This window comes from Dendroctonus ponderosae, unplaced genomic scaffold (genome assembly GCF_020466585.1).
Source record: "Dendroctonus ponderosae isolate FM_Combo_2020 unplaced genomic scaffold, Dpon_F_20191213v2 Dpon_F_20191213_7, whole genome shotgun sequence".
In the NCBI taxonomy this organism is placed as follows: Eukaryota; Metazoa; Arthropoda; class Insecta; order Coleoptera; family Curculionidae; genus Dendroctonus; species Dendroctonus ponderosae.
Window position 1 is genome coordinate 4,968,368 of NW_026018916.1, and position 14,888 is coordinate 4,983,255.

Sequence of the window (14,888 nt, forward strand, 5' to 3'; positions counted from 1 at the left end):
TATTTTCCACGAAAATTTTGTGCAAATTCCTTCATTCATTCACTGTTTCTTCTAATCACTAATAGAAAAAATCAAATTTCGGAATTTGAATCATTCGATTACAGAATGAATCGAATGAGTCAATACGAGACATTTCTTCGAGGCAGAACAATTCGAATCAAATGCAACAGAGAACTCAAACAGAAATTGTCTGATGCAATCCGAGAGCTTTGTTAGCAGGAAATAATTCGATTTTGGTGTTTCACCATGGAGAGATAAATAGAACAAAACAATTCGATTTAAAGACGAAAAAGAGAAGTCAAATAATGGTTTACTGATACAAAAGAGAGATACAATTTCAGGCATTTTCCGGCAGATAAATAATTCGCTTTTCGTGCTTTGGAGAATCGACCGATAAGGGAGAAGCGAGAAGACCAGAGCTGGATTTTTAGTGACATTGAATAAATATGTAATATGACAAGTTTTCCGGGCAGAAAAAGTCGATTAAAGGCCAGTAATGACAAAGATGGTAATGACTTTTATTAATAGAAATAATGACTCAAACTAGTAGACAGAAAAGCGCAAAAACTTGCTGATAAGCCAAACACAAGACTACAATTCTGAACTTGAATAACCTTACGTTCAGGGACAGTAACAAATTAGCCTGTTCAAACATTTGTCTGTGAAGTTCTGGTCTGTTTTAGAACTTTTCCAGGCATTTTTGGCGAAGCTTTTCCTTTTTCGCTTATTGCATTTTTTCAATTGCAATTTGCAGGGATTTGAAACAATTAAAACAACGTCCAGTGCTGATAAAATTGCAACTTGAGCCCCGATTTCGTCACTCACTGTATACATTTTTAAGTATTTCATAATGGACATTTAATAGGGCTTAAAATATGAAAATGCCACCGTTTACTGGCGCCCCAAAATGGCCAGGATTCTGAGCAATCCGATCATTTATATGTATAAATGTCAGCGCCTAACGCCGCCAATATTCCAGTTTGAAAGTTCAATATCATTTAAAATAAGTGTTCGAAACTGGACAATGAAAATATCAGCGTTATCAATCAATTCCGCACGAATAACCGAATCGTGATCGACAAACAATCGAATAAACGCTAATTTATTTGATCTATGACCGGCACACCTTCGAACTGCACATAAAAGGCACGCGTTACAGTTTCTGGTTTCCAAATAAATACCATACGGACCCCATACTTTTGATATATATGTGGACGGGTTTTGGGGGCATTTAATTGATTTCATTATGTGATTTGCCGAACTTAAAGCTGCAATATGAGAAGTCATGTAATTAAAAATATTTTTTCTCTTCCTCTCTGCTGCGTTTCATCATGAGCGTATTTTTTCGTCAATTTTAAGGCAAAAAGGTCTGAAAAAGTTCGATGTCCAGTCGCCGGACACTCTGGATATGTATAATCCACACATGTAAAATAGATGATTTAAAATAGACGTCTTCGATAATGTGCCAGAGACGAAATCGGGACTATAAAAGCGAACAGATGAAGAAACCCGTAAACTGCACTCTAAACCGAAATCGGTGGCACTTCTTCGTGTAATTCCCCGCATTTATTTATTGCTCAACAAATAGTAATTCCAGATACGCTAAATCCTGGATATATTTACGGGTGACTACGGACGTGCCATTTCTGGCACCGAATCGCGCTCTGTGTTCCATAAACCTTGTCAAATCTGGCAATAACCAATAAAAAGAAATCCCGATCGCGAAGGTTCATGAATTCGGAATTGCCTTGTTCGTGGGGTATGGGGAAATTTGCGAATATTTCAAGCTCATATTTATGGAGCACGTTCATATAAATCGGATTATAGAAAAGTTTTATTGTTTCCAGTCTCCGATATTAATTCCTTCGGGGGTCTGAGACATAGGCGATATTTTTCTTCTCAAACAACCGTTCAATTGCTCAAAGATTAGCGAGCAAACCATCTGGATGTACGATGGCGTTTTAGGTTTCATTCACTCGTTCTGCTGTTTTTTACTTTTCAACTTTGTTCGAACATTTTTTTCCAATTTTCAGTCTAATCAAATAAATTGCAGAGAACTTGAAACGGTAATTGCTGATTAAAAATGTTATTGCATTTTTATCAGCAGAAATAAATCAAAATTTGGGAGTATGCATGTGCCCTTATTGAGAAACCGCCGCTGGTTCACCCACATTTTTGCTGCAATCGCGTTTTACTCAAGTGTTTTTTACATAAAAACGAGTGTCCAACTCCTGTCCCCTATCTGGCTCATCAATGGCGCAAATTTCCGAGAAAGCGTGATTTACATTTCTCGTAAAATCCTCAGACATGCCAAAATGGGAAAACCCTTCCTGAAGTACTTTGCCTTCAGGGCCTCATAGGTCTTTTGCATTTTAATGCTGCTTTTTATGATAACGCAAGATTTAGGAGCGCCGATAAAGATCCACTTTTCACATGGTCGCGATTTACAAGCTTTCAATTAAGATTGCCGGCAATTTCGACTTTAAACTAACCCTTATCGGGCCCTGCCATCGGTCCTACGCTCGAAATTAGGCAATAACATGGAAAAGTGTAACACACAGTTCCAATTAGGGCAAACTAATTGGCCTGGAGATCGTTTTATACAGTATAAGGAGCAATTTAGTTGGCAAAATCTGAACATTTGCGGATTCCAGCGAGACGAGCTCATTTAAAAGGCTTTCGGATTAGCTTTAAACCCGTTTTTTAAATACGCTAACGAGATAGTTAACTTTGACTAGCTGCAGAAGGTTTCATTGAATTGTATGGATATTTATTTCCGTTGCCATCAACGGCGAAGTTATTTCTATTTCAATCGGGGCCCAAAAATCAGAATCCTCCAATTTAATGTGACTAAAGGCCTCCGTCTTGAAGGCGAACTCGTTTAGCACAAAGCATAATTGATTCAATTTCACCTTATTTCAGCGCCCAGTCAGATTTTTAAATTTATCTTGGAAAGCAATTTCGTATTGGAAAATTGTATTTTTACGTAAAGCTCATGAAACCTTCAAAGATCTGGGTGTTGACTGGAAAAAACGATATAAATTATCAATATATAAAAGTTAGACGTAGTGCCTCCAACAAGAGTTTTTGGATATGGCCAAAAGTTCGAAGCTTTGGGATTTCAAAAGTTTTTTAGTGCAATTTCTCAAAGTTGTGCGGAGCCCCCAAAGCACGACACTGCCTGAAAAGAAGAGAGTGAAAACTCATTAAAAAATAGTTTGTTGGGGTTCTACAATTAGTGTCGTGCCCGGAGGGCTCGGCACAACTTCTACACTTACAGACTTTTCATTCACTGTTGAAACTTCTTAGGTTTAAGGGAAAAGTTGTGTCGACCACCTCAAGTAATGTTCGGATTGTTTGGATTGAAGAAACCGAAGGCGAAAGAAGCGCTTAGTTTTGTCAAAATACGATAAATTCATTGAAGATGCACTTGTGCTTGCGAAACGTCAGGAAGAAATTTAGTTTCATGACGCGCAAAAACCCCCAAAATCTCAAAAGTTTCCGATGTTTCTTGGATAGTAGTGAGGGCTTTCCTGTGTGTTTCAATCTGGGACCTTTAAGGCTTCACAAAATGTATTTTCTATTGAGGTCTATGCTAATATTAGAATCTTCAACTTTAACTGTGCTCGATTGTCTTAAAAACGCGTAAAATTCAAACCAAAGGCGCCAGGCAGATGCAATTTCGGATTTTTATAGAAAACAACTCTGCTGTCTTGAGCGTAAATTGCCCAAAGTATTCCCGTCCTGAGCCTGTTATTCCTGATCATCTGCACCAAGTCGGCCTAAAAGAGCAACTATAACTACTGAACAAAGTTCCACAAAACATCAAATTCAACCATTCCTAGTATTAGCTAATTGTGCAAATAATACAGAAAACGAACAGTGAATAAACACAGTAAACTGCGAATACTTTGAAAATCAGCAATGTTGGTTATTGGTCGCAGAACCACAGAAAAAGCTAACTATGAAAAACCGAAAAATCAATAGCAATCCTCAATACCTGATGTTTGTTTGGTAAACGTAAACGAAGCAATTAACAAGTTCGTGATGTATGCGAAAACCGTGGATTTGTGCTACAAAAAAGAAGATCGCTTTTTGACGATTAAAGGTTGATTGAATTCTGGCGATCGTCAATCCAGAGGGAATCCGATTTTGGAGAAGTTAAATTGGACAGAATGTAAAAGTTCGTTCGAGTCGGGAGCAAACAAGCGCGGTTTATAAAGGCTGGAAGGTCATTTTTTTAAATAAGCGAATCACTCCGCGGCTTATTGCTCCTTCGGGAACGTTGGTTTATATAAAAATGTTCTCTTTCAAGCTCGGCAGATGAGTGATGGATATTCTTAGTTTTTAGTACTTTAATTAGGTTCGCCCCGACTGGACCCCATTAAAAGACACCCGAGAGAAAAATGGGGTCATCCGCACCATTAAACATGCATTGCGCCCCACATATCCGACTTCATTTTGATTATTCCCGAGACCGTTCTCTTTTAATATCCCGTTTTCCCGAAATAATTCCAAACCGGCAGAAATGATTACCAGCCAATGCCCGCGGGATTTACGTTAACAGCCTTTGCAGTATCTGGAGTGAAGCATGCTCTATTATATCCGATTTTCGTTTTCCATAGGGAGATTTTAAAACATTCGGCACTCATTTACAAGTTAATGTTGAATGAACAATGAAGCATTTTGATTAACTTCCATAACAAACGTGATCAATATCATGTGGTGGAGAATTTTGATTAGGTTTTTTGGTAACAGGGAAAGGTTCCTTAAACGACAATGGAAAGCGTCCTCGAATGCCCAACGAAAGTTGAATGCCCTTTAAACCATCCTAATCCTCTTAAGGAGTTTAAAGTCAAACTTGAGTAGCGTAATCTGGTTTGTTGGTTCGGAAAAAAATGTAGTTTACTAAGGGCGATTCGCAAACCAATTTGACTAGAACGTGAGACGTTCATCAGTATTCGGCCATGGAGTTGCTAACAATTACCAATTTTTCCAACCGGGAAAACGTGACCTGAATGGAAACTTAAGGCACTGACAGATTACGCGAAGAAATTAACGTTTTGCGGCCGGAATGATAAGTAATTACGTATTTATGCAAAGTGGGCATCATGAAAAGGTCTCACGTTTTTATATTGAATTTTTTTTGATCCCATTCCTTATGGAAGCATAATTAAGCTGCATGTTTTAACGCCTTGTTGAACGAATTAAATGTGCTCACTTTTACCAGCAATGGTCAATACCAGTTTTAGTGTTTGGTAAAAATACTTAATTTGTAATAGATTTTAAAAAAACAGAGTCACATACAAAAAGTGGAATTTGAATATGATACAAGATAAGGTTATTGCTTTTAACAAGACGCCACTATTTCGCTAATTTTTCACAAGTTAATTTCTACACCACTGGATAAGGAATTGAATAACACATTGACCACTTAAAACTTCACTTGAGAAACAAGTTTTTGTACAAAAAGCAAAATTTGAGTTTCATAGAAAATGTTATTCATGACTTCATCTTTTTGCTCATTTCCCGGCAACAAATTGAGCTAAAACATTAATTTCCACCCCACTGGATAGAGCATGAACCAACTCATTTGTAAAGTGAATTACTGTGTGGTAAATATTGGCAGTTTGCACACTAAAAGGGAAATTCTTACTAAACTTTTAGTTTTACGCGCTGCGCAAACCTGCAAAATCGCCTTAAAAAACGCGGAATTTTTTGTCAAATTTCACAAACCTTTAGAGCCACAGATGCCGTTTTCCTGCCAATGGATATAGAATCAATAACCCGATTTACCAATGGAAATTTGAGCAAGAAAATAGAGGCAATTTTCAAGCAACGAGCGAAATATTAATATCACATATTTGGCCAAGATAAGGCCAAAGTGTGATGAAGTTTTTGCCCATATCTCAAGACTACATTCAGCTTGTGCGCTCATTTATGCATCACTGGATAAATAATTGGATAACACACTAACCATGTGAAACATGGATTTGGAAATATCCACAGTTTTTACACCAGGAGCAAAACTTCCACATAGTTTGCAGCTTTACGCAAAAGGACGTGGCCTTTTTGCTCATATCTGAAGAACAAATTGAAGTGGCGCGGTAATTTTTGCAGCACTAGATCGAGCATTAAATAACACATTTACTATGTAAGACAATATTTTGCAAATATCAGTTCTCACATAAGAAAAAAATGTTAACGTCATTTTTGTCTTTACTCTGTTTTTGCCAAAATCGGAACATTGGCTCAAACATGACTCCACCTTTTTGCGCATATCTCTAGAAAAAATAGGGCTAGCGCTCTCGTTTTTGCACCACTGGATAGATAATTAAATAACGCACTTGCCACGTGAAACAGCGCTTTGAAAATATAGACACTTTTCACAGAAGAAGAGAAACTGGATCATACCTTTCAGCATTACACTTTTTTCGTCAAAATCGGTCCACTGGCTGCTCAAATACAACGCCGCCTTTTCGCTCATATCTCACAAAACATTTAGGGTAGCGCACTCATTTTTGCACCCATTGAAAGATAATTAAACAGCACATTTCCCACGTAAAATATCAGCGGTAAAATATTGCCAGGTCGCACACAAAAAGCAAAATTTCTACATACTTTTTAGCTCTACTTTGTTTCGCCTAAATCTGGCTCAAACACGACTTTCTGCTCACAGTTCAGTAACCATTTGAGCTACAGGGCTCCTTTCGCCACCAATAGATAAAGAACTAAAAACTCCACTCTACTGAAGGAGGAAACTAGTGGCAGTTTATTCGCAAAAACCGAACTTTGAAGAGTAATTTTATTAAAACCGCCTAATACATATTTTCTCAAGCGTTTTGCTGCATTCTAAACCACTACATTCCATAATTTCAAACGGAAATCTACAATCGTCAAAAAATCTCCTACTAAAAACCTACAAAAATCAAAACTATTTGAGCAAAACAAACAAAGTTTTGATGTGGGAAATTACTTATTCAAGTTGGGGACAAACTGGACGTATAATCGAACAAACTTGGCGAGCGAATCTAAATTCACTAGGGGCAGAGTCCGGTCATGGGAGGCCCATTCAATATGCAGGTCCGGAGCAGAAATTAATTCAGAAGGTGTACGGCAGCTTCTGTGTAAAGGTAGACGAAACGTGATGTTTTATCAATGAATTTGGCCCGGACTGTTGTCATGCTGATGACATTGTTCGGAATCGTGTAAATACAAATTGCCCGATGCATATTTATTGATGCGAGTCAACGACTTTCATTGATACATACCTAGTGGGAAACGTGCTCGGTTTTCCAAATTTTCCAGCTAGCAAACCCGTCATCATCAACATCAGCAACTGCTCATAAACTCTTCAGGCATCTGCATCCTTTTCAAATCGATTGAAAGCCCATAATTATCAGCAATCTTGAATACAGTGAAATAACATTTGCTTATTATCGCAGCATCTAGCCCTCTAGATACGTCTTCGATTTGCAGGCTTGATTAAAATTAGTTGAAACTCTCATTCCGACCGCGACTATCCGGTTTTACCGTTAAGCGACTGGTAGCGAGTTGAGTGAAAAAAGGCCATTTTGCCCAAGGAATTATGGAGGAATCTTGATTCTCTGGGCAAAATAATTTTATTAATAAATCAAGATTAATGAACGGTGGGGTTTCAATGGGGGCAACATAACAAAGTTGGAATTTTTGAGCTAAAACACGATTTTTTAAGGAAACAATTGACGTCGGCATTCCGTCAGTCAGGCACCCCATTGTTAGGAATCGCCCTATTATATGGATTATATTTCCGTCGTTGGCGTTTTCTATAGTCCATTTTCGAGAGCCATTGAAACATCACCTGCGGCATTTTTCGCTCCAAGGAATTTTGAAGACAGCGAAATGGGACTCGCGTTTACTGACCATTTTCGATATAATTTATCGAACGAATACGCTATGGGGTAGCTACCTGCCCGAAACATACGTTATCCGACCTGACAATGGTAGATTTTCAATAATAAAATATATCAGCTTGCTCACAGGTAGCCATAATACAATGCCCGCTTTAATCTGTCCATTTTTCAAGCTTTTCAACTAAACACGCCCAAGTTCAGCATCTCCCCATATATGCATGGGAGTTCAAATATTCCTGATAAATTTCCCAATTCTTTACTCTACGGCAAAAGCTTCTCAGCTTAAGAAGGTTAATTGATTTATGCCTTCTGATATTAGTTAGAGAAGCGTATTAAGTTTTTTAATTATCAGCCGGGCAGGAATTTTTGCACTTTTTGTTAACTGTTTAATTTCATCCCGATGAACTCCAGCTCTTTGGCGGATGGTTGGAATAAACGTAAAATGAGTTTTACATCACTTTTTTTAAACCGTTTAATTTCACTCAATGGGGTTTGTTAATTAACCAGCAAATGATCTGGAAATTGTTAAAAAATTAGTAAACACAGAGTATGTTTTAATTGGTAACTCTTTTTAAACAGCCTGGTGTTATCTGGAAAAAGAACTGAAACAATTTCATAGACTTAAAGAAGTTAGGGGGTTTTAGATTCATATTTGCCAGTCTTTTCTAAACAGATTGTTCGTGTTGCTTTGGCAATACAGACTTCTTAAAAGCGGGATTTAAAAATGAAAATTTTTACTGAATTCGAGGATTTATGGAAATTTTGCAGTTTTCGAAAATTCAAGGGCGCGGGCGAAAACACAACAAAACTATTAATTTTTTATTGTTTAGTTAATTCTCAACGTGAATGCGGAATTTCAGGCATGTTTGAGACGGCGACTGCCTCTTACATAATCGAATTTTTTTCGATTGTTTTTTGCTCTCAAGTTACAAACACTTTTGTTTCTCTACTTGATTCAACTGTAGTTACTCAACAGGTTTTTGTTTGAATTAATTACGATTTTTTGCTCACCATTGATGTTTTTTAGTGACTGTCTGTTGTTTGGTTCCTTTTTGTGTGATTTGCTTCTTTTTAGATTCATTTTTAAAAGTAGCATTTTTTTTTTAAATCAGGAAGTTTTAAAATTGTGGCTCATATTTTCATTCACTAATCTGTTGAGGATTTATGAAAATTTTGTAGAGTTTTCGATATTTGAAGGGCTTAGGCGAAAACACGACAAAACCATTAATTTTTTTAAATTCAGAGAGCTGAATATAGTGATCTTTCTTGTTGAAAGTTTGGTTAATTCGCATCGTGAATGCAGAGTTATTTTGAGACATTTGCATTTTGCAGAGCATATTTGAGACGGCGATGACTTTTTACATACTCAGCATTTAATTTTTTCCACTATTTTTTTTGGTTTTACAGACACTTTTGCTTCTCTACTTGATTCAACTGTTGTTCTTCAACATTTTATTGTTTGACTTCCAATTTTTTGCTTACCATCGACCTTTTGGTGATTGTCTGTTCCTTCGGTCATTTTTTGTCTCATTTCATTCTTTTTGTCAGTTTGTTCAAGAAACTGAAAATGTAGCAGTTTCTTCGAAAACATTAAGCAGGGAGTCTGAAAACCAATAAATATATGGAAATTCACCACGTTTTTGCCAGACTAAAGCAAATGTTAGTACAACAATCTTTAGGACTCTTGAAAAACTTACTGCACCAGAATACACACAAAAAACTGAATATTTGCTAGACGCAAAATATAATAATTTTAGCTGAAACTGGTGAATTTTCCGTGATAAGCCGTGATGCAAAAAATGCTTCCAAACTTTTGCCTAAGCCCAACTTACTCCTTACTACAGCTGACTCGGACTTGAATTGGATATTTTAGATCTGTTGAACCTTTAGTAGCTTTCACCGTCTCCTGATCAAACATTATGACATAAAGCGTACACTTCTTCCACCGTTTATTCCCGTAAATATACACATTTAAGCATTGTCCCCGAATTAGCCCAACTACAGTAAAATAAACAAACTCCATTGTGGAGTCCGCACAATATATATGGGATCAGGACGTCGACAAACTTTGTCGATGTATAATGGAAACTGCCAAGACTTTGGAACCATTCAGCCTCATTATTTCGAATTTAAATGTGAATCCAGAACATGTACCCACAATGGGCTCCAGTTGCTTCTAAAGCAATTGTAACTGTTTCTTACGCTTTATGTAACGTTGAAGGAATCTTGAGCGATTCGACTAAAGTCTATCAAAGGCTTTGCTGGACAATTGGCATCCACATTCAAATGTCTTTGTTTGAAGCTCCCATGTATTGTAAATTTATACATTTGTTTATAGTTTAAGAATATGTACATTTAAGTCGAGTAAAATGTATACAGAGGTTCGGGCACGTATTCTAAAGGAAATCTAAACCATTCTTGCATTGTTTTGTTATGGGGAAAGTAAACCGATTCTCAGCTGCATCGTGATAAAACGATATCAATGATAAAAAGGAGCTCGGTGAATGTGCGGTTTCACATATCCTATTGTCAGTTTCCACATGAAGCGGGCATATCGTGATCGAATATTGCCGCATAAAGTGAATTTCGGTTTCTATATGATCAACTAGAGCAGAAAACGTGTGGTTCTGCTAACATAGCCGATATAAACTGCCAAGATTTACCTGCAGTTCTTGTAAAGAATCTTTTAAGGAAAAAGATTAATTGTACTGTTCGAAGTTCAGAAGATTTGGTTATTTTCGTGGCATATTAAGGTGTTAAACAACATTATTAAAGGAAAAAAACCACCCCCAGTTGAAGGCATTTAAAAAGTTCCTGAAATATTCGGTTTTTTCATTGCTCAATGGTTTCCCTTCCACCTATTTTCCTAGCGCCTCCTCTTCTCCAGACGCATCAAAACTACAACTACTTTAAAGCCCATAAAAATAAATTCCGCCGTCTTAACCGGGAAGTTAAATATAAGGGAGATTTGGTTGTTTGAAGCTGAAGGCATTAGTCTTCTTGTTACTCGCGGACCATTAGCTTTAAAAGATGCTACCGTAAAAGCTTTTGTGTCGAAATGTGTTTGGAGATCATTACGAACTCACCGGGATAATACGCGTGGAAAAAACTGGCTGCGCCTTCCATATGGATAAAAAATGTGAAAACATATTTTTATAGGCCTAATTCCTCTTTGTATTGTCAATAACAGGTCGATTTGCATTATTGAATTATCAATGAAATTCAATTCACTTGCTTGTTCGACACCCAGAATTCAGCTGCTTTCTCGTTAATTCGCCCATCCATTATGCATTCATTCTCAGTTTACTGATTGTAGACGATTAATTTTTAATGCAAAGAGAGGGAGTTAGAAGGAACCGGCTTTCAAAAGAAGAAGTCAATTTGAGCCAAATTGAGCGACAATCGGTTGCAATTAATCTTAATACTCCATGAATCTGCTAAGACACTGATTTTAGCAAAATAGTTTGGGAATTTACAAAGACATTGTGCCCCAAAGGAAAAAAAATAAATGAGATGGATGGATTTATTTATCATTGGAATCAGTCATAGTTTTTTTTGCAATAAAACGAATGGAATATGAGTAATTAATTGAAAAATCCACAAATAGAATAATGCAACAAATGTGTACGCAACTGTAAATGCTATTTATTTCAGAGCACCCTATTCAGACAAATTTAAATACTGCTATGTTCCAATACCGAGAGGAGGCATATTTTACCGAATTTTTTTGTCCAAATGGCTTAATCGGGAATTTTATACATAACATGTCCATTGACGGGATGTAATCAAAAGTACAATACTTGGCTCTAAAGCTTCAAAACTCTTTTTTTCTTGGAAAAAAATTTCCATGCCAGGATTTTTGAATCACTGTTTCAGTTACTCACTGTTGAGTCCTCAAAATGTTCCATAAGAATTCCATACCTGCAACAAAAAAAACAACCAGTTAGTTGCATGCAAAGCACAATTAATAAAAAATGAGCAAGTTATATTTGAAACAATTCGGAATCATCATAAGCTAAAGACTTTGATCTGGGTCTAATCCTGTTCTGGCAGGTCACTGAATAAGGTCCGGATCCTTCCTCAAAATTTGAGCCTCTCAAAGAATACTTGCGTAGGATACTAAACGCCAAAGGAGAGGATCAAAATCGGGTTTCACGTTCAAGTTGATTTGGTTTTAATTTGAAAGTCCGCATTTCCGCTTTGATTCCAGAAAGCAGAAAGGCGATCTGTTTGACTGTTTTATACCGAGTGGTGCCACCAAGCGTGATAATGTTTTTATTTTTAAAAAAATACACAGAAGTTGAGGAAGTAGGTTCTCGGGTTTTTAAATAGTTTCGTTTACCCAGGCAATTATCCGTATTTGAGGTTAGCTTTCAAACGGTGCTCTTCAAAGCTGAAACAATCATGAAGTTTTTGCTCTTTGGGGAGACTAAATCGGTCAAAGCTTCCTCATACTCGATGTGCAAAAAGATGCTGTTTATTGCAAAAACACGGATTTTTCTGGGAAACTAAAAATAGGCGACAATGAAGATCGTGTTGAATTTAACAAAAACAAGCACGAGCATCCGACTGAGCTCTTGAAAGTGAATATTTTTCTTGGTTTAGAACTATGAAAACTGACTGAAATGAAATTGCTGACTCTAACGCTATTCAGGTTGAGAGCGTGTTTATGGTTAGTTTTTAATCGTGTTTTTCAAAACTATAATTTGGTCGGTTAAAGGTTTGCCTAGATTTTTCTTCCTTTCAATTGCATCGACTTTTACCAGAACACTTTCCGTTAACATCAAGCTGCCAAATAATATCAAAACACTTTGTGTTCGTTGTTTTGTTAACAGTGAAAACTGATGTTGTGAAGTGAGGTCTTAAAGTGAAGGTGATTTTAGTTGAAAAACTAAACTTTGAAACTCTGAATTCTTCTCAATTGATAAGAGTAAAAAATTATAGTTTTATAATAATATTGGTCTATTCGTTTTTTAGTTTCAACTGTTATTTTGCCGTTTTTCGAAAAAAGCAATAAGAATTCACGGAATGTTAACGAAAACAACGTCATTTTTAGGGGCAACTAAATACAGTTTTGCGTACAATATCTTTAAACTATATTCAAAATAACGCGTTGGAATCTTGTTCGCAACCTGACTGATAAAGTTTGTTTTGAAATTATCATGAAAATTTAATGATTTTGTCAACCCTAAACTAAACACGGTGAAAAACTACTAAACTAAATAAAAAATGTTCAATTCTAATATAAACACTGACTAAACTGACCAAAAAAAACTGGCAAAAAACAATTTTTCATTAACAGATTTCTGCAGTTCTTCTTAAATGAGCAAAACCATGCATTTTACATTAAGAAATTTCCGATATTCCCTACAGCCATGTTGGGTGGGTGTTGTTAATGTTGAATAATACAGAGCATAGAAAATGTAGTTTTTGTTGCAGTCAATTGCTGGTTTCATTAATTATCAATATCCAGACCCTCTTCTGTCTATGATTTTCCCTTTGTGCTTCCAATGATTCCCTTGGCTCAGGCAATTGAAACCAGGCCCTTTCGGTGATTAAGTAAGCCAAATTTTACAGTTAAATAATGAATAGGAATGGATTATGGAATTGCTTCAACCCATATTTGTACATTGTTTGTGTTCTAGTTAAGAGTTGAAATGATGCACATTTCCGATTTGAAAGTGTGTGTAAAAGGCAAGAAATTAAATTTCCTATTTCTTCGCCCCCGATGCTCTAATCCCATCAAGCTGTGCAGCAAAGTACAAAGCGACCGCGCCATGTTTTTGCTAAAACTTGCTGTTTTATTTAATACAAAGTTAATATCGCACCAGAAGCAAAATTAAATTAGATGGAGCCAGTTACGACCTGATTTTGGCCTTTTTGGTCGTCACACTGCTCCTCCAAAAACAGTAATTAGTTTCGAAAGAGGGCCTTCGAACAGTTGTCGTTCTCTTTAATTTGATATTAGTGCTCCGCCTAGAAGGATTACTTGAAGTTTAATTATTTCAGGACCATTTCATGGTGCAACTGAATAGTTTTACTTGATGCTGAAGAGTTGGCCACTTGCAATAATTGCCTTGCAATTTTCGAATTTACTTATACAGGTTTCAGTCAAAAAAGACACTGAAATTATTGGCTGGGTTTCTGTGGCATGTCATTGAAAAACACGCCCTCGGGATCGGGCAAACTACATATTCCATTACCGCCAACAATGAATAACCAACATAGCGAGACCGGAGAAGGAAATATTTGAGGTAGGCTCTTCTGGTTGCTTGTGCACATAGAGAATAATAAAAATAATTCAGCTCACGGTTGACGGAGCCCTTATGCAGCCCCAAGGCGTTCTGGCCCTTTCTCGTCAGCCAAAAGGTATTCAAATACCGGCAGTTGTTCAAATAGAAAGACTGGGCAGGTAAAAATCAAATCAGTGCCGTCGCTGCTGGGTTATAAAATTATCAAAATATTTACTCATAAATGTTTGCCCTCACTGTTTAATTTCGGAAGCAAACAGCGGAAAAGTCGCGGTTTTTTGCCCAACTAGTGAGGAAATTGTTTGGTTCATGAATGTATGAGCATATTATTGTCTTTCTGCGTCAAATCATCAGCTCCAGCACAGGATGCGGGAATAATTCAGAACATTCACCAACTACCTAAACTAATTTTCTCGCCTGATTTGATTGCATACAATCATCTAGAATCGCAAGAACAAATACTTCCTAATTACGATTTAAGATAGCTGCGTTGCCATTAAGGAGATATCAATAGCGTGGAAAGTGCCAATTTGCTGAATAACTTCAGCATTTTTTAATGTGGAATGAATGTCGCTAAATTGGCAATTTCCTGCAAAATTTCAAAGGAGAAATCTCGACGTCGCGTCGATTCGCAAAATAAATTAGCTCTTAAATTTCTCTTACTTGTATTCTACGAGTACTACTTGCATGAACACTAACGAAATGGTTTAAATACGTTTCAAGGTGGCTATCAAAATGATCCGTT

At 36.8% G+C, this 14,888-nt stretch overlaps 1 protein-coding gene across 1 annotated transcript in view; it reads right to left on the minus strand.

Moving 5' to 3' along the window:
• The window catches only part of LOC109539669 (contactin-2), a 42,766-nt gene extending 36,279 nt beyond the window's left edge, over nt 1-6,487 (minus strand). Inside the window, exon 1 of the mRNA XM_048668282.1 lies at nt 6,415-6,487. Within this exon, the coding sequence (XP_048524239.1) occupies nt 6,415-6,487 (73 nt within the window). The remainder of the gene's footprint in view (nt 1-6,414) is intronic.
• Between the last annotated feature and the right edge of the window lie 8,401 nt (nt 6,488-14,888).